This window comes from Rhinopithecus roxellana, chromosome 1 (genome assembly GCF_007565055.1).
Source record: "Rhinopithecus roxellana isolate Shanxi Qingling chromosome 1, ASM756505v1, whole genome shotgun sequence".
NCBI classification, from domain to species: domain Eukaryota; kingdom Metazoa; phylum Chordata; class Mammalia; order Primates; family Cercopithecidae; genus Rhinopithecus; species Rhinopithecus roxellana.
In genome coordinates this window covers 53,806,373-53,832,731 of record NC_044549.1, presented here as the reverse complement: position 1 = coordinate 53,832,731, position 26,359 = coordinate 53,806,373, and the positions used below count along the sequence as shown (strand labels likewise).

Sequence of the window (26,359 nt, the reverse complement as noted above, 5' to 3'; positions counted from 1 at the left end):
AGAAAGTTCATTCCTCAGGCAAACTATATGTGGCTGTATAGGTCTTCTGGTCCAGTCCTCTGACTACTTGCACTACTCCTGGATCATGAAGAAGTCAAAGACCAGATAGTTTCTCTCCAAGGTTCAAAATACACTTTTTTAAAACACAGAAGGAAAAATCAAGAACTAATAGTTGAGAAAATAAATAATCTATCCTTAAGATTTTTAGGCTTCTCAGAAATACCTATCTTTCTAGCACTGTGGAACTCAAGGCAAACAAAGTGATTTAATTAGGAAAGAAACAGACAAGAGCCTGTTCCTGCGAGAGCTGGGATCATCCTCATAACTTGTGTCTTCACTCTGACTGCTTATTTCCTGCTCATTGTGGACCTTAGACAATTCCTGCCATTTTCTTTCCTCAGCACTTTTTTTTGTGTGTTAAATAAGTTTGTTAGGTGATGGCAAAATGTTAGATATTTCACCTAGTGGAAACTCCTTCTCCAAGGAGACATCCTGGGGCAATGATGTGACAGGAAGAGTTCTCTCATTCTAAGTCTTTGGCAAGTGGATAATACAAGGGAAGTTGGGACAAAGTTCCAATACCACAGAGCTCCACATCTGGGCAGAGATTAGAACACAAATGACTTTAACCTTCAGGAAGTCTCTAAAGAAAAATTTCAGGATCTGACTTTGAAGTCAGATGCAGTTTGATTAGGTCTCGCATGGGGGGTGGACTTTAAAAGGAAGACAGAGGAATTCAATTTTGAAGCTCTAAGCTTACAGGATCTCTTCAATAAACAGGACAGGATGAAATTAGTCCTCGTTCTAGCAATTTCAAGAGGCCTCAAGGCCCTGACCTGGACCAGGAGGCACTCACCCCATTCCCATCTGGGTTTCAGCACACTAAGCCCAATTATCATTAGGTTTTTCTGTATGAAGCTGCAAATACTCTCAGATGGGAGTAAATCTAGGGCAGATTTTCGTAAGATTTTCAAAGAGGAGAAAAAGTTTTTAACTAAATTTTGCCAGTGAAGTAAAAGAAGGGCAAGTGGTCCATTCTTCCAATGCCTGTAATTCTGATACTCGGCAGCTTTGAGTGAGACATACCCAGAATGTGGAAATCTAGTTGTATACAAGAAATTGCTCTAATTTAATAACTGAAATTTACTGTTTTAGCACTCATATTACTAGTAGTATCCTTTCTCCATTTGTATCATTTATTCCTTAAGAAAAGGATGTGTAATTGATTTCCAGCCTCGAAGCAAGCAAAACTTCTATTACTAGAGTCGCTTATGACCTTCTTTGAAAAAATCCAGTTTCATCTTTCGTTTACATTTTTCCAGATCCTTATAGTGCCTTAGAGACTGAGAGCCACTGGCCCATTGATTTTAATCTGGCTGCCAGGAAAAACTCAGAGCCAACTTCATACTCTTTTATAATAATAACTGTATTAGCTTGGGCAGCTGGTATGCTTGCTTTATCTTTTTCCAGCATGGAGGCTGAGCCTTATATCCATGACTTCTGAAAGTTTAAAATACTTTCTGAAACGAGACAAACTCTATAACCAAAACACAACCATGACAGAGCCCTATTTGATACTTCTGGCTACTGTTTTCTTTCTTTCTTTCTTTCTTTTTTTTGAGATGGAGTCTCGCTCTATCCCCCAGGCTGGAGTGCAGTGGCACGATCTAGGCTCACTGCAAGCTCCTCCTCCCGTGTTCACAGCATTCTCCTGTCTCAGCCTCCTGAGTAGCTGGGACTACAGGTGCCCACCACCATGCCCGGCTAATTTTTTGTATTTTTAGAAGAGAAGGGGTTTCACCGTGTTAGACAGGATGGTCTCGATCTCCTAACCTCGTGATCTGCCTGCCTCGGTCTCCCAAAGTGCTGGGATTACAGGCATAAGCCACTGTGCCCAGCTCTGGCTACTGTTTTCAATGTCACTTTGCTTTTCAGATTTTTCTTAGAATTTCTCAATGTCTTTTCCTCCTCCTTCAAACCACTAACTGTGAATAGTTTCTTTACTCTTCCCCATTTTTGGAAAGGTGCATATAATTAAATCCCAGGTCTTGTAACTGGCATAATCATTCTCCTTTTTAAAATCAACACCTTTAAGCATATTAAAGTATAAAATACATTTTAAAAGAATTCAAAACCAGGACTGTTCATCATTGTGCATTCAAGGGGCCATAATACTTAAGAGGAGCTAGGTATGGTAGCTCCTGTCTGTAATCCCAGCACTTTGGGAGGTTGAAGTGGGAGGATTGCTTGAGCCCAGGAGTTCGAGACCAGCCTGGGCAACATAGTGAGACACCACCTCTTTAAAAAAACTTAGCCAGGCATGGTGGCACATGCCTGTGATCCTAGCTACACATGAAGCTGAGGTGGGAGGATTGTTTGAACCCAGAAGGTCATGGCTACAGTGAGCCATGATGGTGCCACTGCACTCCAGCCTTGGCAACAGAGTGAAACTGTCTCAAAAAAGACAAAAAGGCCAGGCACGGTGGCTCACACATGTAATCCCAGCACTGTGAGAGGCCAAGGCAGGTGGATCACCTGAGGTCAGAAGCTCGAGACCAGCCTGGCCAACATGGCAAATCCTGTCTCTACTAAAAATACAAAAATTAGCTGGATATGATGGCATGCACCTGTAATCCCAGCTACTTAGGAGGCTGAGGTAGGGGAATCACTTAAACCCAGGAGGTGGAGGTTGCAGTGAGTCAAGATCGCGCCACTGTACTCCAGCCTGGGAGACAGAGTGAGACTCCATCTCAAAAAAAAAAAAAAAAAAAAAAAAGACAAAAAAATACTTAGGAGGACAAAAATTTAGATCATAGATACTGTTGTAGTAAGTACACTACAATTTTAGAATTTCATAGGAAATGGGACATAAAGGGTCCTGTGCTAGCAAAATAAGTGTATTACAACAATTTTCCAATTGATGCAAGTCAACTGTCTTGAGAAATGGCTGCTTTTTCTAATTGGCACAAAGTTTATGCACTAGCAGAGGCTCTATTCTGAATTCCTGATGTGAGATGGCAAATGTGATTTTCCAGGATCACCATCAACACTATCCTGCGGAATCCAACCCAACCTGAAACACCTAAATCAGTCACTTGTTCTCCCCCTGGCTGATCAGCAATTTCTAGAAGACTTCCGCAGCCCTTCTACATGCTATTTTCCTTTTAATATTTTGTGCCACAATGTTAGTCCTTGGCTCTCATACTTGGTGGCTGACCACTCTGTCAAATACCCTTATCAATATTCTTCCTCTAAAGCTACTATTACTACATATACTAATATTTACAAATACACACACACAATTCCCATATAGTTGTAAATTATAGCTACTAATACTTCTACCAAATGCTAAACACTATGCACTCTCATTTAATCTTCAAATTCAGAATCAAGTGCAATTATTACCCCAACTATGTAGATGTAAAAACTGAGGCTTAGAGACAGCAAATGAATGCCTAAGGCCATAAAGTAAATAACCAGAACAGACATTTGAATCAGCTGATAATCACCATGCTGCTTTTATGACCCTTCCTTTCCCAAAAGTTGGCGTGGCCCTGCGCAGTGATGCATGCCTATAGTCCCAGCTACTCAGGAGGCTGAGGTGGGAGGATCACTTGAGCCCAGGAGTTTGAGGCCGCAATGTGCCACGATCACACCTGTGAATAGCCACCGCACTCCAGTCTGGGCAACAGAGCAAGACCTTGTTTCCTAAAAAAAAAAACAGTTGGTACTTACCAATGGCCTCTCTAATCAAAGTCAACCCTGTTTACAGGCTTTAAGGTGTCCCAGCATTTAGCTCCCAAGCCTTAAGAGCTTCAGTTGTGCTTACTAGTAAGCTAAGTAAACCCAAAGGTTCTTTCTTTTACAAGGCTTTCTATACTTCACCTTCAAGTCTTCAAGAAATAAAACCTTTTCATTCATCTTTTCCAATGAGTATTCCCAGACAAGTAACATCTGACTAAAAACAAAACCAAAATCTATCAAGTCCTGATGTTAATAGGCGCTACTTCAAGAAAATAATCAGCTACATTTACTGAGTACTCACTGCATCCAGACCCAGTTCTAAGAGCTTTAAACATATTAACTAACTGGGTCATCACAGCCATCCCATGAAGGTACTGTCATTAACTTGTTTTACAGATAAAGTTGAAATGAGGCTTAGATTACACAGCTAATAAGAACAGTTGGGATTGGAACTTAGGCAGTCAGGCTCTAGAACTCAGGGTTATAATACTACCCAATGATGTCCCCCATTTCTATTTCCACTACCACCTAGTTTTAATGCCATACATTATGAATGATATGAAAGAAGACAATCATGGTCTTTTTCTTAAATTTACCATTTAATTAAGAAAATTTTCTTTTGGAAAATATTAGGAAGATGACAATGATAACATAGCAATTTTACTGAGTGGAATACATATGGTAGTAACATGTGAGTAAGCTCAAGACACTGAACTTTCAAGGGAAAGTACGGTGGGAAAATAATCTTTCCTAAAGCTATCTGGGCAATCATGCAACGATCCTACACAACTGCTTACTACTGTACCTTATGCAATTATTTTACTACCTTGCTTCCAAATGACTTCATTTGTTTTCAACCTGCCTCTTTCCTTGGCCTCTATGTTCCTGGCATATAAAAGAGATGACTAAACGTTCTCCTTTACGAACTGTAAGAGCAGAGTTTAGTGTTCTATAAGCAACTGATATTCTGTGAACATCAGATGGCAAATGTGAAAACAAAAGCACTACACAAGGGGCTGTTTTGAAATCATAAGTAACATGCAAAAGAATGTTTTTTATAAAAGACATGAACAAGATCAGAGACTGAGGAAATGTATTCATGCTCAAGAAGCACTGACCCAACGCATAGGTGTCCACATGCACTAATGTCACTGGACTATGAAGCTGATTTTGATCCCTCCACCACCCTTAATCTGGAAAAGGCATCCCTGAAAGGGAATCAGCACCTGCCAGTCCTGCACCAGCACTGCCACTTTCTACCTTTTGCTACAGAAACACAGCCACAAACAATGATTGGTGAGGGGGCTTTCTGTCCCTGGCAAAGTTAGCAACAAATTAAGGTTATTCCTGAACTAGGTTAATTCTGAATTTATTTTGCTAACAAGATTTTTTAAACTGTACTGCTTTCTTTATTCATAAAATAAACTGGCAGCCCAATAAAGACTTTTTTCACATGCTTAAGGCTTCACTTTTCACCTAATCAGTACTGATCATGCCATAGAAGATATACTTTAAAAGAATGTTTATGCATAAAAAAGGACTGCACACCTGGAGAGCCTCCTGAGACCCAACATCTCACTGTCATGAGTGTTCCTGGGAAAGCAGAAACAAACATTACATGTAAAGAGAAACAAAACAAGCAACATTGGAGGGTCATGTATAAACCATGTACGGTTGAAGAAAAAGAAGATTATTCAGTCCAAAGATAATATTTGAAACATTTCAACAAGGAAGACAGATGTTGGAAGAATGCACCCCCAGAATGAAGAGAATATACCCATAATCAATTTTTCTCACATTCTTTGGTATTAAAAAAAGGCGAAGGCAGAATCACAGCAGCACTTAGAAGACAAGTGGTACTTGGAAAACTCAGCCCTGACTTCTGTGGCCAAGATTAGCTACATTTCAAACCCAGATTCTTTTATTATTGTAGTGCATGATCTATATGGTTCTTTTATTTGTGTTTTTCACTTCATTTGTACAAAACAATTCCTAGGAAACCTGTTCATAAACAGACTTTTTGTCTGAAGTAAGATTTATTTTATTTTATTTTAAGAACATAATGCTTAACTGTCTTTTTACAGGAGGTTTTAGGGCAAAACCCTTTTTTTTTTTTTTTTGAGACGGCGTTTTGCTCGTCACCCAGGCTGGAGTGCAATGGCACAATGTCGGCTCACTGCAACCTCCACTTTCCAGGTTCAAGTGATTCTCCTGCCTCAGCCTCCCGAGTAGCTGGGATTACAGGCAACCAACACCAGGCCTGGCTAATTTTTTGTATTTTTAGTAGAGACGAGGTTTCACCACGTTGTCCAGGCTGGTCTTGAACTCCTGACCTCAAGTGATCCACCTGCCTTGGACTCCCAAAGTGCTGGGATTACAGGTGTGTGCCACTGCACCTGGCCAAAAACTTTCTTTTAACTTATTTGGGTGTCCCACAGACTACTAGCCACAGAGATAAGTAATTTTTTAGTATCTGGCCTGGGCTAATGCTTCGTTGGAACTGTTTTCTTAATACTCAACTAATTTAAGATCTTTCTTTTCATCCAGTGTTGGCACAAATTGTACCATCACTTTTGCCTCCATTACCTTCTTTTGCCTGAGAAGTTTTTATCTCTGATAGGTGACTGATCTGGAAAACACAGGTGATGCTGTAGTAGTTACATAATTACACTCAAAGTTGTTCTTGACTTGATGTCTTTGATCTGGTTTCACACTTTTCCTCTGCTGTCCCTGGTATAACAAGGAATTAAGAACTTGGAAGGATGAAATTCATAGGCCAGTAATGGAGGAGACTCACATCTCAGGTTATACCAATCAATTTAGTTACTATGGTAAAGCTTAAAAAATTCTCCAAAATGCTATCTATAAAAAGGAAAGCAGGACAGCTTCTCTTTTCTAAACTACTTTTTAAATTCTTCTTAGTGGATCTCTTAACGCATATACAGACTGTGTCAACAGTTACTAAAGACTTCATTCAACTTTGAATCTGCCAAGCCTTGCTACTAGTGATTAGCTTATTCCTTATTGAAGGTATCTTCCCTGGATTGACTATTGCTGCAAAGATGGTGAGGCAGTCACAATTAAAGGAGAATACAGTGTTCCACAACGATCAGGCGAGAGAAACTCTGTATGGCGAGAGATAGTCTTGCAAAATTCCTTATAGGATCCCAGCTTCGGAATCTCACAGTAAGATCCCCTTCCACAAAACCCGTGAGGAGAAAAGGTTAGGGAACTTGAGAGAAAGGTTAGATAGGAAAAAAACCCAAAAATCTAGCTCAACATTTTATGAGCTATAAGAAGTTATGATTTGTTATTTTATAATCTGACATTCTTATAATGGCAAACAAAGATGAGGTGAACAAGGACAAACAAACGGTAGGACCCAATAGCTTACCTCACTGCAGTGGTAGTATCAAATTTCTGCTTACCTTTCCTAATTCAAATTGCATCTTTGTAATTCACCATGTAGAAATTACCCAAGTTAGATTTAAGTGGCATTCTTAAAAAAAAAAACAAAAAAAAAAAAACAAAAAAAAAACCCCAGACGGCAAAAAGAATAACATGTTTTGCCAAGCTACGTATGTAGTAGTCATTTGCATCTGGGTCATCTAAAAGTAACATGGCACTTTTACAAAAAAAAGCTAATCATCCAATTGCAAATGAATTTTAAAAGACAACACATTACCATATATTTAAAGCTTACAACTTGATAGCTTAAAAAATATTTATTTTCTTCACCTATCTAAAACAAAATAAATAGGAACTGAGATGCCCTCAGCTATAAGAAGAGTATATACCTTTTTCTTTTGGCACTACCAGTATCAGAGGTGGCTGAAGAGATCATGCTGTCTCCGTCCTCAATATCGTCTCTCCTGGCAAGCTCTTTCTTCTTTGCCTAAAACAGAGCAGATCTCAGGAGTCGAGCTCATGCTGCCAAACACTCCTCTGAATATATGAATGTTAAAGAGCTAGACATATCGGATTCACTCAGAAAAATACAATCACACGCAGGATGTACAAAATGAAAGAGTCATTAAACATTTTCAATAACTAATGTTAACAAAAGCCTGCATGACAAAAAGAGTAGGCTAAAAAATGGCTAGGCAAGTTGTAGAAGCATCCTGCTCTGGCCCTATTTAAGCAAAACCAACTCAGAGGGCCTTTGGTACTTCTGACTTCTAAGGGGCAGTGTGGCTAAGAATAAAGTTTAATGCAAGAAGTGAAAGAAGATCTACTTTTCAACACATGCATTTTTAAAGGCCCTCTGCCAAACAGAGCTGAAAGTCCAAGCACAGCAGGCTTAGGGAATGTACAGAGTACTAAAAAGGTAACACCTGAAAGACTTAGCACTAAGGTTCAGTGTTAATCATATAAAATGAAGACTCTATGGGTGATCTAAAATTGCCTTTGTTGCTTCCTTGTTCAGAGATTTGCCTTTCCAGAAAGATTCTACCAAAAACTGTCAGATAGACCCAATTTGTATTTCATATCTACCTTTTCATCTCAAAACCTGTAGATGAACCATGACCTGAGACATCCTTCCAAGGGTTCTCAGAAAGGATCTGATAAATTTACAGACAATATACAAAGATTAATTCGCTTTCAGATGTCCTTTCTCATAGAATCAGTCCTACCTTAACAAAGTCTAGAACCACAGGAATAAACTCTAAATGATGGAATATCATCTGTGATTGGAGGCTGACTTCATGAGAATCCCAAAATAACTGTACAGGGACCAATCCCTGCTTCCTCCAATCAGAAAGCTAACCCCATCTCAACTATTATTTCTACTCTATATAGCCATGACAACTCCAAAAAAATATTCAGCAGTACTTGTGGATGAAATACATAATAAATACATATTATAATATGTAAGTATAACATATAAACTCTCTCTCTCTATGTGTGTGTGTGTGTGTGTATATATATATATATATATATACATATATATTTTGTTTGTTTGTTTGAGACAGGGTCTCACTCGGTTACCCAAGCTGGAGTGTAGTGGCACAATCTCGGCTCACTGCAACCTCCACCTCCCAGGCTCAAGAAATCTTCCCACCACAGTGTCCTGAGTAGCTGGGACTACAGGCATGTGCCATCAGGACTGGCTAATTTTTACAGTTTTTGTAGAGATGGGGGGTCTCGTTATGCTGTCCAGGCTGGTCTTGAACTCCTGAGCTCAAGTGATTCTCCCAACTTGGCCTCCCAAAGTGCTGTGATTACAGATGTGAGCCATCGCACCCAGCCAAATGATGTAATATTACTGCTGAAGGTGGGGGGGAATCACACATCTTACTAGAACACACTCAAAACATGCAAAATTATTTTAATCATATATACAACAAACTCAGCAAAAACAACAAATCAAACCTGCATAACTTGCTGCAATTTTAGAACTCGCTTGTAGATGGCTGAATTGGGCACATTATAGCGTTTGGCATTTTCAAACATCAAATTCAGATCACACTCCAAATGATCTAAAGTTTCATATTCTTGATTCTTCAGTTTTGTTCTGTGAAAGACAAAGAAATTGTTTGAATTTTCTGTCATGAAAATTATGAAACATTCTTCCTGAAAGTCCAATGCAAAATCTTAAAAAGCACTAGATGGTATCTTCACTGGTAATACTGATTAGGAACTTAAAAACGACTTTTGAGATACAAAGTAAGGAGGCAAAAGCACCATTACATTAAGATAATATGACAATTTACTTGAAAATCCAAAAGAATAAACTAAAACACTGTAAGAAATAATAAGAGGACCTAGTAAAGTGGTCAATTACAAAGCAAATATTCTACTTGGAAAAAACCCTAATGGAAAAATCCTGATAATAGTTAATAAGTGAACCTTATGAAGGTACGAAATATAGGGAGGTTTTAAGTGACCTCAATGAAGAATCACGGTGATCTACCCATTTCTGAAAACAAAAGACCATTCTAGTTCATAAGGGGTTAAAGAGACAGTACTGACAGTGCAAAGTATTTATAAACAATAAAGAGTGGTCTTATGATGGTAAAAGAGAGACAGATATGTCAGAGTCCATTCACTTCTATTCTTCCAACATAAACACATAACAAATGACAGCTTAAAGTTGGGATTTTTACTTAAAAGTCTTAAGATTTCAAGTATCTCCCTTAAACACAATCATTTTTATTATATCTACTATCATAAAGACCTTCTGTACTTTGTACAAAGTAGAGTCACTATTTGCTGTAACACTATATGGATTTAGACAGGACAGACTTTAAATCTTTTGACTGTAGCATTTGCATGTTAACCACCAAAATCACAAAGATAGTTAACAATAACATGCATAAACAGCTTCACAGAATAAATACATTTTCTCTTAGAATGGCATTTGCACAGACGGGCGCAGAGGCTCACGCCTGTAATCCCAGCACTTTGGGAGGCCGAGACAGGTGGATCACGAGGTCAGGAGATGAAGACCATCCTGGCTAACACAGTGAAACCCCGTCTCTACTAAAAATACAGAAAATTAGCCATGTGTTGTGGCAGGTGCCTGTAGTCCCAGCTACTCGGGAGGCTGAGGCAGGAGAATGGCGTGAACCCAGGAGGCGGAGCTTGCAGTGAGTTGGGATCGCGCCACTGCGCTCCAGCCTGGGCAACACAGCCAGACTCCGTCTCAAAAAAAAAAAAAAAAAAAAAGAATGGCATCTGCATGTTTTATTTAAAATTTACCAAAATCATATTCAGATTCTGTGTTGTGCTCCAACAGATGAATATTAGAGAACATCTCTGTGATGAAGCAAATAATAACTAAGAACAAATTCAGCTCTCAGTACCAGGTTGTGTAGCTAGCACCTAGAGTTCAAATTACAGCCTCACACTTATTCCCGTCAACTCAAAGGGTGGAGTGCTAGATGTTCTCAACACCCTCAAATAGACAGAAAACTCAAACTTGCAAATGACAACGAATAATAAACCTGCAGATATTTATCAGATTACTATTAATCAAGGGTAGTAGGGGAGGAAAAAGAAAAAAAAAATAGAGGGGACAAATCCCAGTACAGCAGAAGGTAGCATATGGAGTACACACTATCTAGTTCCTGCTTACTTTTCCATTTTTATTGCTTTTGGGGAAACTCAACTATCTTCCTTCTGCCAATAGATCTTCCTAGGGGTACACTGTACAATACAGTAGCCACTAGCCATGCATGGATATTTAAATTAAAATTAAATAAAACTTAAAATCTAATTCCTTAATTGCACTAGCCACATTTCCAGTGTTCAATAGCCACATATGACTACTGTCTATCACACTGGAATATTGACGATAAACATTTTCATCATTGCAGAAAGTCTGTTGAATAGCACTGCCCCTAGACTTCCCTGTTGCTCTGTAGACCACAATGGAAGGGATCGTAGGCACAGTAAGGCTCCTGTCAGGCACCACTGGCTCACAATCCTCAGAAGGCAGCAATATCAGATATAATAGGTGACCCTTCAGAACTTTAGTGTGCTGGGCTTCAATAACTTCCCTATTCCTTACTCTCCCCTGTGTGCCACACAATTGTCATAAATTAGAAAGGGAAGGAGAGATATTACTGACTTAAAGCAAAGTTTATATTAGAAAATTTCAACTTGGAGGAAGGCTGTGCTGGCAGGGGACTGAGCTGGCTAAGAATTTATCTACTTTTGAACTAAGCTACTGTAGTAAGACTATTTAAATAATTTAAAAAAAAAAAGAATGAAGGAGAAAGGAAACCAAGAACAAAAATTGTTCATAAATTTGAACAGGGAACTTCTTAACATCTGCAAGACTATCACTACCTTTTCTCAAGGCAAAGAATATAAAAGACATATTTCTAGGCTATTTCCCTAATGAATGTCAGTCTTAATTTCCATGTTATTTTAATAAGACCAAATAAACTAATTTTCTGTATCCTACTTGTATACAGGACCTCCAAAGTCTGGATTAAATAAAAGGACCGTAAATCCTACTGATCAAGGCCAGGCGTGGTGATTCATGCCTGTAATCCCAGCACTTTGGGAGGTCAAGGCGGGCAGACTGTTTGAGCTCAGGAGTTTGAGGCCAGCCTGGGCAACATGGCAAAACCCTGTCTCTATTAAAAAAAAAAAAAAAAAAAAAAAAAAAAAAATATATATATATATATATATATATATATGTAATCTTACTGATCAAATGGTGAAAACAAAAGTTACAAATGCAAAAGCATGAAACATACTTTGCTAGCCAGCCTTATTTCCTAGAATCCAGCAAGCACAAGAATTTTAATTCCTACTATTTGGAAGCTTAATTATCTGCTGTGAAGCCAACTTACTGTTACTTAGCTAAGGTAGTTTTATCTGCTTCTTGACTCTATCTGGGTTTTTGCTATAAAGCATCATATTTTATAATATTACTTCTTCCTTTTTGTTGAGACAGGGTCTTACTCTGTTACTCAGGCTGGAGTGCAGTGGCATGATCTTGGCTCACTGCAACCTCCATCTCCCATGTTCAAGCGATCCTCCCGCGTCAGGCTCCCAAAGTGCTGGGATTCCAGATGTGAGCCACCTCCCCTGGCCAACTTCTGATATTTTTTAGTTTATTTTTAATTTAAATAAACAAGAAGGCACAGCAGAACCAATTAAACTGTTTTTCTGTTCTTTATACCAAAAAGTCTAAGAATTTTTACTGATTTCCTGAAAACAATAAATATCTTCAAAAATTTATAACGTAAGAAAGGAGCTTGGAATGTACAGGTAATATCAAAATTCACAGAGATTGATTAAAAGATGGAAGGCAAACCAAGTGATTTTGAACACATTCATTTGATTCCAACTTAAGATTTTTGGTTAACTTTTCTTAAAGATATTTATTCCTTTGAATGTTTTGAATTTTTATGATTCTTTGGGAATGGTCACCTGTTCTGCTTTTTACAGAAACAGAAATTTTAGCTATTGTGAATGCTGCTGCTGTGAACATAGGTTTACAAATACCTCTTTGAGACCCTGCTTTCTGTTTTTACAGAAACGGAAATTAGGTCAGGATCTATTTAAAAATAAATTAAAAGCTCATGAATTTTGTGTCTATCTGGAAATTGGGGTTTTTGACTTTCACAGATATCATACAGAGTCCAAAAATATACTCCATGACATTACGGATTTTTTTCGCTTCCACAGAAGAGATTTTAAAAGGCCGGGTATGGTGGCTCACACCTGTAATCTCAATATTTTGGAAGGCTGAGGTGAGAGGATTATTTGAGGCCAGAAATTCAAGACCTGGGCAATAAGCAAGACTCAGTCTCTACAAAAACATTTTAAAAAAATTAGCCGGGCATGGTGGCACGTGTCTGTGGTTCCAGCTACTTGGAGGCTGAGGCAGAAGGATCCCTCCGCCTTCCAGGTTCAAGCAATTCTCCTACCTCAGCCTCCCGAGTAGCTAGGATTACTGGCTCCCACCACCACACCTGGCTAATTTTTGTATTTTTAGTAGAGACGGGGTTTCACAATGTTGGCCAGGCTAATCTCAAACTCCTGACCTCAAGTGATTTGCCCACCTTGGCGACCCAAAGTGCTGGGATTATAGGTGTGAGCCACTGCACCCAGCCTACCTTGATCATTTTTAAGTGTACAGTTCAGTAGTATAAAATACATCCATAATGCTGTGCAATTAACATGACCCTCCATCTCTAGAACTCTTTTCATTTTGTAAGACTGACACTCTATACCCATTAAACAGTAACTTCCCGTTTCCCTCTTCCCCTAGTCTCTGGCAACTACCATTCTATTTTACTTTTTTTTAAGTTCTGGATCAGTGTCTATGTCTCTATGACTTCTGACTACACCTATACTCCTGTCAATAGAAGTATACAGTATTTGTCTTTTGTGACTGGGTTATTTCATTTAGCATAATGTCCTCAAGTTTCATCCATGTTAGAGCATTTCAAAATTTATTTTCAAGGTTGAATAATATTCCATTGTATGTACACAACATTTTGCATATCCCCTCATCTCTTGATGGACACTTGAATTGCTTCCATGTTTTAGCTATTGTGAATGCTGCTGCTGTGAACATAGGTTTACAAATCCCTCTTTGAGACCCTGCTTTCATTTCTTTGGGGTACATATGCAAAATGGAATTTCTTAATCATATGATAATTCTATGTTTAATTTTTTGAGGAACTGCCACACTGTTTTCCACAGTGTCTATACCATTTTACATTCCCACTATCTGCACAGAGGTTCCAATTTCTCCACATACACACCAATAATAATAATAATAATTTTTTTAAAGTAACCATCCTAATGAGTGTGAAGTGGTGTCACACAACAGTTTTGAACTGCATTTCCCTAATAACTAGTGATGGTGACCATCTTTTCATGTGCTTATTAGCCAGCTGTATATTTTCTCTGGAGAAAGGTCCACGCAAGTCCTTTGCCCATTTCTGAATTGGGTTGTTTTTTTGTGGTTGAGACATCCTACTATTTTTAATGATACTATTGTGATTTAAGTATTCTGTCTGGTAGCCCAATGATCACTTTAACATTTTCTAAACAGAAAAAGAGAACAAGATGAATCATCTTTCTGGTATGGTTTCAGTTAATGAATTCTCCAGGAACTGACTATGCTTATCCTGGGGTTTCAACTATAGATACAGAACTTAAATACAGACTGTCATAATTAAAATATTAATAAAAGATGTGGGCTAGGCCGGGCACAGTGGCTCAAGCCTGTAATCCCAGCACTTTGGGAGGCCGAGACGGGCGGATCACGAGGTCAGGAGATCAAGACCATCCTGGCTAACACGGTGAAACCCTGTCTCTGCTAAAAATACAAAAAACTAGCCGGGCGAGGTGGCAGGCGCCTGTAGTCCCAGCTACTCCGGAGGCTGAGACAGGAGAATGGCGTAAACCCAGGAGGTGGAGCTTGCAGTGAGCTGAGATCCAGCCACTGCACTCCAGCCCGGGCGACAGAGCAAGACTCCGTCTCAAAAAAAAAAAGATGTAGGCTGAAAGATTTTTGTACTTTGTTCAGTTATAAGATAATGAATAGTTAAGGCCGGGTGCACAGGCTCACGCCTGTAATCCCAGCACTTTGGGAGGCAGAGGTGGGTAGATCATGAGGTCAGGAGATCAAGACCATCCTGGTCAAAGTGGTGAAATCCAGTCTCAAATAAAAATACAAAAATTAACTTGGCATGGTGGTGCACGCCTGTAGTCCCAGCTACTCAGAAGGCTGAGCTTGCAAGAGAATCACCTGAATCCAGGAGGTGGAGGTTGCAGTGAGCCGAGATCGTGTCACTGCACTCCAGTCTGGCAACAGAGTGAGACTCCGTCTTCAAAAAAAAAAAAAGGTAATGAACAATTAAAATTTGAGGTTAAAAAAAAAAACACCATTTTTACCTTTAGTATTCTTATCCATTTTAGGAAGGAATACATTATGTGCAGGCTCAACCACAACAAAATAAAATTATACTGAATAATGCAGAAGACATCTTACCGGATCTGTTGTAGTGATATGGGCATTTTAATTTGCTGGTAATAATCAGGGTATTTTTTCTTTGAAGGCAAATGGAAAAAAGGTTCGGCTATTAGCTGCCCTTGGTTATTCCGACAACTCCTAACTGTGTCATAAAGCTGATAAAAAGGATTTGAAACATCCATAAAGGAAGTGATGCTTTCTGCTTCTGACTCTCCCTCTTCATAACGTGCAGCTGGAAAGACAAAAAAAGTATTTATAAAGGGAATAATGAGATGAAGAAAGAACCACACTTTAAAGTTCATTTAACAAACTTCCAGACTGAACTAAATACATTTGAAAATTACTATTACTATTATTTTTGAGATAGGGTCTGGCTTTGTCACCCAGGCTGGAGTGCAAGGGCACGATCTTGGCTCACTACAGCCTCTGCCTCTGGGACTCAAGCAATTCTCCCAGATCAGTCTCCCGAGTAGCTAAGACGACAGGCGCACACCACCACACTCAGCTAATTTTTGGATTTTTCAGTAGAGATGGGGTTTTGTCATGTTGCCCAGGCTGGTCTCAAGCTCCTGAGCTCAGGAGATCTGCCAGCCTCAGACTCCTAAAGTGCTGGGATTACAGGTGTGGGCTGTCACGTCTGGCCCTTTTAAAAAAAAATTCTAAGCTAAAGGGAATAATTACTTAAAAAAAAAAAAAAGTCTCTAAGGCTTGGGCGTGATGGCTCACACCTGTAATCTCAGCACTTTGAGAGGCCAAGGAGGGTGAATCACAAGGTCAGGAGTTCGAGACCAGCCTGGCCAACACGGTGAACCCCGTCTCTACTAAAAATACAAAAATTAGCTGGGCATGGTGGTGTGCGCTTGTAATCCCAGCTACTCAGGAGGCTGAGGCAGGAGAATTGCTTGAACCCAGGAGGCACAGGTTGCAGTGAGCAGAGATCACACCACTATACTCTAGCCTGGGTGACAGAGCAAGATTCCGTCTAAAAAACAAACACAAAAAAACTCTCTAATGTTTATTAAAGGTAAGGCTAAAAATGTTTAACATAATTGCAAGTTTAGAGAAATATTACATAGAAATAGAATATTAAATAGTAAAAGTACACTAGTTTTAAAGGTTGCAAAACAGTTTCTTTTTCAAATGTGCTTTCTTCAGAGACTGTTTGCTATGCCTGGCCAAAAGGAGCAAGTAACCATTCAGAGATCCCAGAACTAAAACAGTAACATGAAGTTTAGAATAGTATATATTTAGATTGGGCTGATTCTTTTTTATTTATTTATTTATTCACTTATTTATTTTTTTTGAGATGGGGGTCTTACTCTGTCACCAGGCTGGAGTGCAGTGGCGTGATCTCGGCTCACTGCAACTTCTGCCTCCTGAGTTCAAATGATTCTCCTGTCTCAGCCTCCCGAGGAGCTGGGACTACAGGTGTGTGCCACTATGCCAGGCTAATTTTTAAAATTTTTTTATTTTTAGTAGAGACGAGGTTTCACCATGTTAGCCAGGATGATCTCGATCTCCTGACCTTGTGATCCACCCACCTTGGCCTCCCAAAGTGCTGGGATTACAGGTGTGAGCCACCGCACCCGGCCTAGATTGGGCTGATTCTATCAGACATAATTTAGCCTTAAGTCTCTGTGACTTTGCCCACTGATTTAAAACATCCCTGAGGAGTATTCCCTTGCTGAGGGAATTTTTAGGTAGAAGGAAATCATAAAAACACCAAAGCAAACAAAACGTAATTATTTTTATAAAAATAAAAAATATGTTGCTCATTTCCCCAAACTCCTAAACAGTGTATAAGAACCATAATTTAAATTTTTCTTGATGGATCAGAATACACATACAGTTGCTACGTACTCCCAGGTAAGAAAAACAATCATTTATTAAGAATTTAGGCTGGGCACGGTGACTCACGCTGTAATCCCAGCACTTTGGGAGGCCAAGGCGGGCAAATCATGAGGCCAGTAGTTCAAGACCAGCCTGGCCAACATGGTGAAACCCCATCTCTACTAAAAATATAAAAAATTAGCTGGGTGTGGTGGCAAGTGACGGTAATCCCAGCTACTCAGGAGGCTGAGGCAGGAGAATCACTTGAAACCAGAAGGTGGAGATTGTAGTAAGCAGGGATCGTGCCACTGCACTCCAGTGACTCACGCTTGTAATCCTGCCTGGTCAACAGAGTGAGACTCCGCCTCCAAAAAAAAAATTCAATTATGTGTTTTTTTGTTTTTTTTTTTTGAGATGGAGTCTCACTCTGTCGCCCAGGCTGGAATGCAGTGGCGCGATCTTGGCTCACTGCAAGCTCCGCCTCCTGGGTTCACGCCATTCTCCTGCCTCAGCCTCCCGAGTAGCTGGGACTACAGGCGCCCGCCACCAAGCCCAGCTAATTTTTTATATTTTTTAGTAGAGACGGGGTTTCACTGTGTTAGCCAGGATGGTCTCGATCTCCTGACCTCGTGATCTACCCGTCTCGGCCTCCCAAAGTGCTGGGATTACAGGCATGAGCCACTGAGCCCGGCCAATTATGTGTTAAGAGCTTGATAAGTACCAGCCTCAGGTAATCCTAAAACCACCACACAAGATGGGTATCACTTCTTTTTCAAATGGGAAAACTGGGCACATGAGTTTAATTACTTGCACAAGTTCACTCACCACATAAAAGCAGTTGAAGGGGATTAGGAACCAGAGTCATGGAGCTAGAAGCAGGTTAAGAATTTGAAACTAGTCTTTTCTGACTCTACTACCTCTGATCTCTCCCCTAAAGAGCCTGCAGTTGGATTGACACCTAGATATGTATTTTGTTGCTACTGTAAGTGGCATCTTCTAAAAAAACTGTCAACTGTAATCCTTATACATTTTTTCTGATTCTTACACCTTCATTGCTGTCACTGTAGGCTGGCTAGTACTGTGACTAACAAAGGTAACAGTATTACCTTGTTTCTGTTGGTAAGGGAAATGCTGTTACCTTTTCTCCATTAAAAATGGAGATACCCTTGGGTGGGCACAGTGGCTTACATCTGTAATCCCGACAGTTTGAGAGGTGGAGGTGGGTAGATAGCTTGAGCTCAGGAGTTTGAGGCCAGTATGGGCAAAATGATGAAACCCCATCTCTACCACAAATATAAAAAATTTGCTGGGTGTGGTGGCACGTGCCTGTGGTCCCAGCTACACCAGAGGCTGATGTGGAAAGACTGCTTGAGCCTGGGAGGTGGAGATTGCAGTGAGCTGAGATCACGCCACTGCACTCCAGCCTGGGTGACACAGTGAGATCTAGTCTCAAGAAAAAAGGAGGCTGGGCACAGTAGTTCATGCTTGTAATCCCAGTACTTTGGGAGGCCGAGGCAGGCAAATCATTTGAGGCCAGGAGTTCGAGATCAGCCTGGCCAACATGGCGAAACCATGTCTCTACTAAAAATACAAAAAAAAAAAAAAAAAAAAAAAAAAATTAGCCGGGCGTGGTGACAGGCACCTATAATCTCAACTACTCGGAAGTTGAGGCAGGAGAATCACTTGAACCCGGGAGGCGGAGGCTGCAGTGAGCAGAGATCACGCCACTGCACTCCAGCCTGGGCAACAACAGCGAAACTCCGTCTCAAGAGAAAAGAAAAAAAGGAGATACTCAGTCAATATCCCCCTCTCTTACTAGTTCGCAAATAATTTTTATCTTGAATGGGAACTGAAACAGTTATCAAATGCATCTGCTGAGCAAATCATATGATTTTACTCTTATAATTTGTTACTGTGGTAAATATTACTTTTTTAATATTTTCTAATCCTAAACCCAACTATGTCATTATATACTATCTTTTATATACACTGCTAGACAATGTGCTTATATTTTGTTTGGCTTTGATGTCTAGGTTATATTCGATTCACAGGTTACTGTTAGAGTCACAGAATGAACTGCGGAGCTCTTTTTCTATTCTCTGCATGAGTTTATTTAAAATTCTATTCCTTAAATGTTTGGCCTGGTGTTTTCTATGTGGGCAGACTGTATTTTATTCTTTTTTTGTTGAGACGAAGTCTCGCTCTGTCACCAAGGCTGGGGTGCAATGGCATGATCTCAGCTCACCGCAACCTCCACCTCCTGAGTTCAAGCAATTTTCCTGCCTCGGCCTCCTGAGTAGCTGGGATTATAGGCATGCACTACCACACCTGGCGAATTTTTCTATTTTGAGTAGAGACGGGGTTTCACCATGTTGGTCAGGCTGGTCTCAAATTCCTGACCTTGTATTCTCTCTTTAAGAGACAGAGTCTTGCTCTGTTGCTAAGGCTAGAGTGTAGTGGCATAATCATAGCTTATGGCAAACTTGAACTCGTGGGTTCAGGCAATCCTCCTGCCTTAGCCTACCAAGTAGGCAGGAGTACAGACATGCACCATACCACACCAGCTAATTTTTCTTTTTGTAGAGGTGAGGTCTCGCTATGTTGCCCAGGCTGGTCTTGAACTCCTGGACTCAAGTGACCCTCCTGCCTCTGCCTCCCAAAATGTTGGCATTATAGGTGTGAGCCAGCCTTTTTATCCTTGAATCCGTTTTAGGCACTTATTTTCTAGAAATCTGTTCATCTAAATTTTTAAATATATCTGCATAACGGTATTCACACCTTTCACCTTTTTTTTTTTTTTTTCTTTGAGGGAGGACAAAGTTTTGCTCTTGTTGCCCAGGCTGGAGTGCAATGACACAATCTCGGCTCACAGCAACCTCCACCTCCTGGGTTCAGGTGATTCTCCTGCCTCAGCCTCCCAAGTAGCTAGGATTACAGGCATGTGCCACCACGCCCGGCTAATTTTGTATTTGTAATAGAGACGGGGAAAGTTTCTCCATGTTGGCCAGGTGGTCTTGAAACTCCCAACCAACCTCAGATGATCCGCCCACCTCAGGCTCCAAAAGTGCTGGAATTACAGGTGTGAGCCACCAAGCCCAGCCTTGTTCACACAGTCTTTTTTAAAACTCTGTATGCTCTCCTCCCCGCCAATATTGTTTATTTATGCCTTCTTGATAATCTCACCTCAGACTTGTTTATTTCATTAAGGGTTTTAACAGAATAACTTTTGACTTTATTGATCTTTCTTTCCTGTTAAAGATTTCCTTTCTTTTTTTTGGAGACACAGCTGGAGTGCAGTGGTGGGATCACGACTCAATGCAGCCTCAACCTCCCAGGCTCAAGTGATCCTCCCATCTCAGCCTCTGGAGTAGCTACACGTGGCTAATTTTTAAATTTTTCTGGTAGAATTAGCCAGGTGTGATAGCAAGTACCTGTGGTCCCAGCTACTAGCGAGGCTGAGGTGGGAGGATTGCTTGAGCCCAGAGGTAGAGGTTGCAGGGAGCCAAGATCACATCACTGCTCCAGCCTGGGTGACAGAGGGAGACTCTGTCTTAAAAAAAAAAATTTTTTTTTGGCCGGGCGCGGTGGCTCAAGCCTGTAATCTCAGCACTTTGGGAGGCCGAGACGGGCAGATCACGAGGTCAGGAGATCGAGACCATCCTGGCTAACACAGTGAAACCCCGTCTCTACTAAAAAATACAAAAAACTAGCCGGGCGAGGTGGCGGGCGCCTGTAGTCCCAGCTACTCGGGAGGCTGAGGCAGGAGAATGGTGTAAACCCAGGAGGCAGAGCTTGCAGTGAGCTGAGATCCGGCCACTGCACTCCAGCCTGGGCGAAAGAGTAAGACTCCGTCTCAAAAAAAAAATTTTTTTTTTGTAGAGGCAGGGTGTTTCTATTTTGAGCAGGCTGGTCTCAAACTTCTGGACTCAACTGATGCTCCTGCCTCAGCCTCTAAAAGTGCTGGCATAACAAGAGTGAGCCAGTGCACCAGCCTGCATTGTTTTAAGCCACTAAGTTTGTGGCACAGTGTCAGCAGCAATAGGAAACAAATACTTACATGAAGAAGTGTGTTCAAATCTTTATCTTCATTGATTTTCTGTTTAGCTCTTGAGAGAAGAGGGCTACCAGAATAAGGGAGTGTTTTGAATTTCTCTGTAAAGTTTCATCTGCTTGTTTTACATATTTTGAGCTCTTCTACAATTTAACTTGCTGACGAAATTAACCTTCTATCATCATTAGGTAATCCTTTTTATCTGTGTAATATCTCTATTTGAAAGTCCATCTTATCAAAAGTCAGTGTAGCTACTCTGGTTATTGTTTACCTGGTGTATCTTTCAGCCATCCTTTTCTTTTTTTCAAGACAAAAGCCCAATTTTATTATTTTTATTTTTTATTGATTTATTTTCTGAGATAGGGTCTCACTCTGTTGCCCAGGCTGGAGTGGAGTGGTGTGATCACTTCAGCCTCAACCTCCCTAGGCTCAGGATCCTCCCATCTCAGCCTCCCAAGTAGCTGGGACTACAGGCATGCACCAACACGCCTGAATAAATTTTGTATTTTTTATAGAGACAGCGTTTTCCCATGTTGCCCAGGCTGTTCTTGAACTTCTGGGCTCAAGCAATCCTCCTACCTAGGCCTCCCAAAGTGCTGGGATTATGAGTGTGAGTCACCACACCTGGCCTTATCCATCCTTCTAGATTCAACTTTCTTATGTTTTTATATTTGATGTGTCTCTTATAACCAGCCATATAACCTTTTTTTTTTTTTCCCCCGAGACAGAGTTGTACTGTAAACAGAGTGCCTCTGTTGCCCAGGCTGGAGTACAGTGGTGTGATCTCGGCTCATTGCAGCCTCCACTTCCTCAGTTCACTGCAGCCTCCACTTCCTCGGTTCAAGTGAATCTCCTAAGCCTTCAGAGTAGCTGAGACTACAGGCGTGCACCACCATGCCCAGCCAATTTTTGTATTTTTAGTAGAGACAGGGTTTCACCATGTTGGCCAGGCTGGTCTTGAACTCCTGACCTCAAGTGATCCACCCACCTCAGCCTCCCAAAGTGCTGAGATCACAGGTGTGAGCCACTGTTTCCGGTCATGTGTCACTTTTATAATCAGCAAAAAAGAATGCTAACAACAAGATAATATTTTTTCAATTTCTGATAAGACCAGGCACAATTTAAATAAAGAAATACTTAATTCTGTAGATCAATGCTTCAAAAAAGTAAAATTATACATAATAGTCTATAGTGATTATGAAATTTCTATAGGAGATTTAGTTAAAAACAAGATACAACTGGAGAAGTCTGTTGTGTAACATTCAATAATGAAATTGAGGCCAGGCGTGGTGTAATCCCAGCACGTTGGGAGGCCGAGGCAGGCGGATCACAAGGGCAGGCGTTCAAGACCAGCTTGGCCAATACAATAAAACCCAGTCACTATTAAAAATACAAAAATTAGCCAGGCGTGGTGGCACATGTCTGTAGTCCGGGCTACTCAGGAGGCTGAGGCAGAAGAACTGCTTGAACCCGGGAGGCGGACATTGCAGTGAGCTAAGGTCACGCCACTGCACTCCAGCCTGGGCAACAGAGTGAGACTCCGTCTCAAAAAAAAGAAAAGGATATACCAGAATAATTTAATGAAACAAATTTTATCTTTACACATAAAAAATCTATAGTAAAGGGGAAAATAATATACCAAAATTAAGAGAAAGACAAACTGAGAAGAAATTAGAGCACACTGAAAATATAAGCTAAAGCCTGAAAATCTAAGATGAATGTGGATTTCTGAGATTTTCTGATGCTTTTACTAGTACTCACTATTTATCATTACAGGTTTTAAACCGGGATCTGCTAAGTTATCAATTATTTTTGCAAACGTATTATTTACCGAAATATAAATTTTAAGACAAGACGAAGTATTAACCTTTTGGTAAGTCTGACAACCAGAGTGCAATCAAATCTAACAAAATAGCATGTACTTCCCAAACCAGCAAACTCTAGGCCAGAACAAAATCACTGCAATTTCACTGAGCCAGAAGGATCCACTAAGAAGGCATTTCACTAGTCAAAACCTAATGCCTACCAGCTAAAGCAGCATCTTCTTCACTCTCTGAGCCATACTGAAGTGCCATTGTAATTGCTGATAAACGACCTCCTTGTACTGCTCTTTTATTGCTACAAAGAAAAAAAAAAAAGCATTTAGAAGACAGGGAAGGATGTTATAATAATTAGGTTACTTAACAGGGAACAGGAACTGTTAACAAAGTGTTAAGATAAAAGAAAAATAATTTCTATTCAATTGCCTCCTTAGTTTATCTCTGTACTTAATGGTTCTCAAAATCAATCTTAGCCAAGAAAACTATTTTTTCCTCTTAGAAAAGAGGGAATGGAAAATAAGGACTCAGTCACAGTTGCTGATAATTCTAAGATGTTCATATTTTACAATACAAATTCTATTATGAGGTTGGGCACGGTTGCTCATGCCTGTAATCCCAGCACTTTGGTAGGCCGAGGCGGGTGGATCACCTGAGGTCAGGAGTTTGAGACCAGCCTGGCCAACATGGTGAAACCCCGTCTCTACTACAAATACAAAAAATTAGCGAGGTGAGGTAGTAGGCATCTATAATCCCAGCTATTCAGGAGGCTGGGGCAGGAGAATTACTTGAATCTGGGAGGCAGAGGTTGCAGAGATTGTGCCACTGCACTCCAGCCTGGGCAACGAGAGCAAAACTTCATCTCAAAAAAAATCCCAAAAACCAAACAAACCAAAAAAAAAAAAAACCCAAATTACATTATGAATTAAAAAAACCTACTAGTATTTAACCTCACATTTTATTGGTAGCTAACATTAAACACTGCCTGAGAAACAATGCTTAAGCATCGTCTGAGAGGTGCTGTAAGGCCTACTTTAGTAATTCAATCTTTTTTTTTTTTTTTGAGATGGAGTTTTCCTCTGTTGCCCTGGCTGGAGTGCTGTGGCATGATCTCGGCTGACTGCAAACTCTGCCTCCCGAGCAAATGATTCTCCTGCCTCAGTCTCCCAAGTAGCTGGGATTACAAGCACCCACCACCACACCCAGCTAATTTGTGTAGTTTTTAGTAGAGACGGAGTTTCACCACGTTGGCCAGACTGGTCTCGAACACCTGACCTCAAGTGATCCACACGCCTCAGCCTCCCAAAGTGCTGGGATTACAGGGCCACCGTGCCCACCCTAGTAACTCAACCTTTTAAATAAACCATTTGACAACAGATTTTCGTAACAACCAAACTATACCCAAAAATATTCCTTCAAGATAGCCACTGGCCAAATACTAGTATGCCTATCTTTAAAAGCACAGGTCAACTCTCAGACTAAACACTCTTTTTCTCACCGGTAATACTTGCTAGTGGGATTTCTCTCTTCACCAAGGCTGCCTTTACTGTGTGAAGGACCTGTCAGTCTGGCTGCAGCCAAATTGGATGGAGTCCTATCCAGAGATAAGATAAAAAGCTTAGAAACTTGGTAGCTGAAATTAGAGTGCTGGGTAAACAAATAAACACACACACAACCATTTTCTTCTCTTCTAAATAGAAATGCTAAAATACTTCTGAACTTCTACTATGCAGCAGATTCTGTTTCAGGCCCTGGGGACTCTGCAGGGAAGAACAGACCATGGCTGGTCCTAGGGGAGCTTTTGGTCACTGCAGTGACCAGAGGACCGGTACTGAAACAATGTCAAGGCCAGAGGAAAGCTTTGAAAACCATCACCCAACCTTCCCATTTCAGGTGGGGGGAAATGCAATCCTAGAACTAAAACTAGTTCAAGATCACAGTCCTGGCTGGGTGCGGCAGCTCACGCCTGTAATCCCAGCACTTCGTGAGACCGAGGTGGGTGGATCATGAGGTTGGGAGTTCAAGACCAGCCTGGCCAACATAGTGAAACCCCGTCGCTACTAAAAATACAAAAACATTAACTGAGCATGGTGGCGTGTGTCTGTAGTCCCAGCTACTCGGGAGGCTAAGGCAGAAGAATTGCTTGAACCCGGGAGGTGGAGGTTGCAGTGGGCCGAGATTGTGCCACTGCACTCCACCTTGGGCAACAGAGTGAGACTCTGTCTCAAAAAAAAAAAAAAAAAAAAAAGTCACAGTCCTAGTACAAGGAAAAGCCAGGATGAGACTGGATCTCCTGATACCTGGCTAAATAGCCTTACCGAAAATGTGAATATATACAACTAATATTATATATAAATGCTATACTATTATCTATTCTGTATAATATTAATGTATACCATATTATGTGTATATATATTCATATTTGTACAAATTAATAATATTTGTACAAAGTATATAGTGATGTAACGTTTTTAAAAATGTTTCTTTTTAAATGAAGCCCTTCAGCAGCAAAGGGGCTAAGAGTTACTACTATCTTTAGAATCATAATATCAACTGTAAGTATCATCTTTAAATGCAACACACACCGTGTTTATGTTTATTGATTTCACTACCTAGAAAATTCAGCAACTATAAAGGCATAAGGGTTTTAGACATTTTCTTTTCTTTTTTTTGTTTTTGAGACAGAGTCTGCTCTGTCGCCAGGCTGGAGTGCAGTGGTGCGGTCTCAGCTCACTGTAACCCCCACTTCCTGGGTTTAAGCAATTCTCCTGCCTCAGCCTCCTGAGTAGCTGGGACTACAGGCATATGCCACCACGCCTGGCTAATCTTTGTATTTTTAGTGGAGATAGGGTTTCACCATGTTGGCCAGAATGGTCTCTATCTCTTGACCTCATGATCCGCCCACCTCAGCCTCCCAAAGTGCTGGGATTACAGGCATGAGCCACCACGCCCAGCCTAGACATTTTCTTAAACCTACCTCATTCGAAGACTTGACTTAGCCATTTCATGATGTTCAATTTCAGCCTTTTTCATATAAAATATTTTTTTAATTGAATTTGCATCCTGTCAAGATAAAATTACTTGGTTTAAAAAAGTAACAGATAAAAGGACAGCTTAATGCCCCCAACTCATGCACTGGGCACCTTTTATGGCACTCTTTCCACTTGGAGCAGACTTCCATTCAATACTCACAAAGCTGCATCCTCCAATCTTTCTACAAGCTTCCAAAATATCTATCTTCATAAAGTTGTCACTAATTAAATGTAAGTTAAAATGCCTCCTAGTTCTTTCCTGATTAGTCAAGTAATATTTAGACAAAGATCTAATGGTATAATGCAGTAATGCCCCATTGTCCATGGAGGATACATTCCAAGACCCCCAGTGGATGCCTGAAACCTTGGACAGTACCAAAGTCTTCCATCCATAAATTTAATTCCTTTTCCATATTAACTAAGCACTTTTCATGCA

General features: G+C 40.5%; 1 protein-coding gene across 26 annotated transcripts in view; it reads right to left on the bottom strand.

Moving 5' to 3' along the window:
• The window catches only part of PBRM1 (polybromo 1), a 146,679-nt gene that overhangs the window by 80,155 nt on the left and 40,165 nt on the right, over positions 1-26,359 (bottom strand). For 14 of the 26 annotated variants that reach the window (XM_030929635.1, XM_030929929.1, XM_030929966.1 and 11 more), the window contains 7 exons: positions 25,869-25,954; positions 24,390-24,485; positions 23,101-23,192; positions 15,212-15,425; positions 9,118-9,259; positions 7,542-7,639; positions 5,293-5,337 (listed from right to left, as the gene is read on the bottom strand). In XM_030929635.1, the coding sequence (XP_030785495.1) occupies positions 5,293-5,337; positions 7,542-7,639; positions 9,118-9,259; positions 15,212-15,425; positions 23,101-23,192; positions 24,390-24,485; positions 25,869-25,954 (773 nt within the window). Of the gene's footprint in view, positions 1-5,292; positions 5,338-7,541; positions 7,640-9,117; positions 9,260-15,211; positions 15,426-21,080; positions 21,137-23,100; positions 23,193-24,389; positions 24,486-25,868; positions 25,955-26,359 lie in introns of those variants that run through there. The other 12 variants (XM_030930119.1, XM_030930220.1, XM_030929838.1 and 9 more) reach the window with 4 other exon arrangements.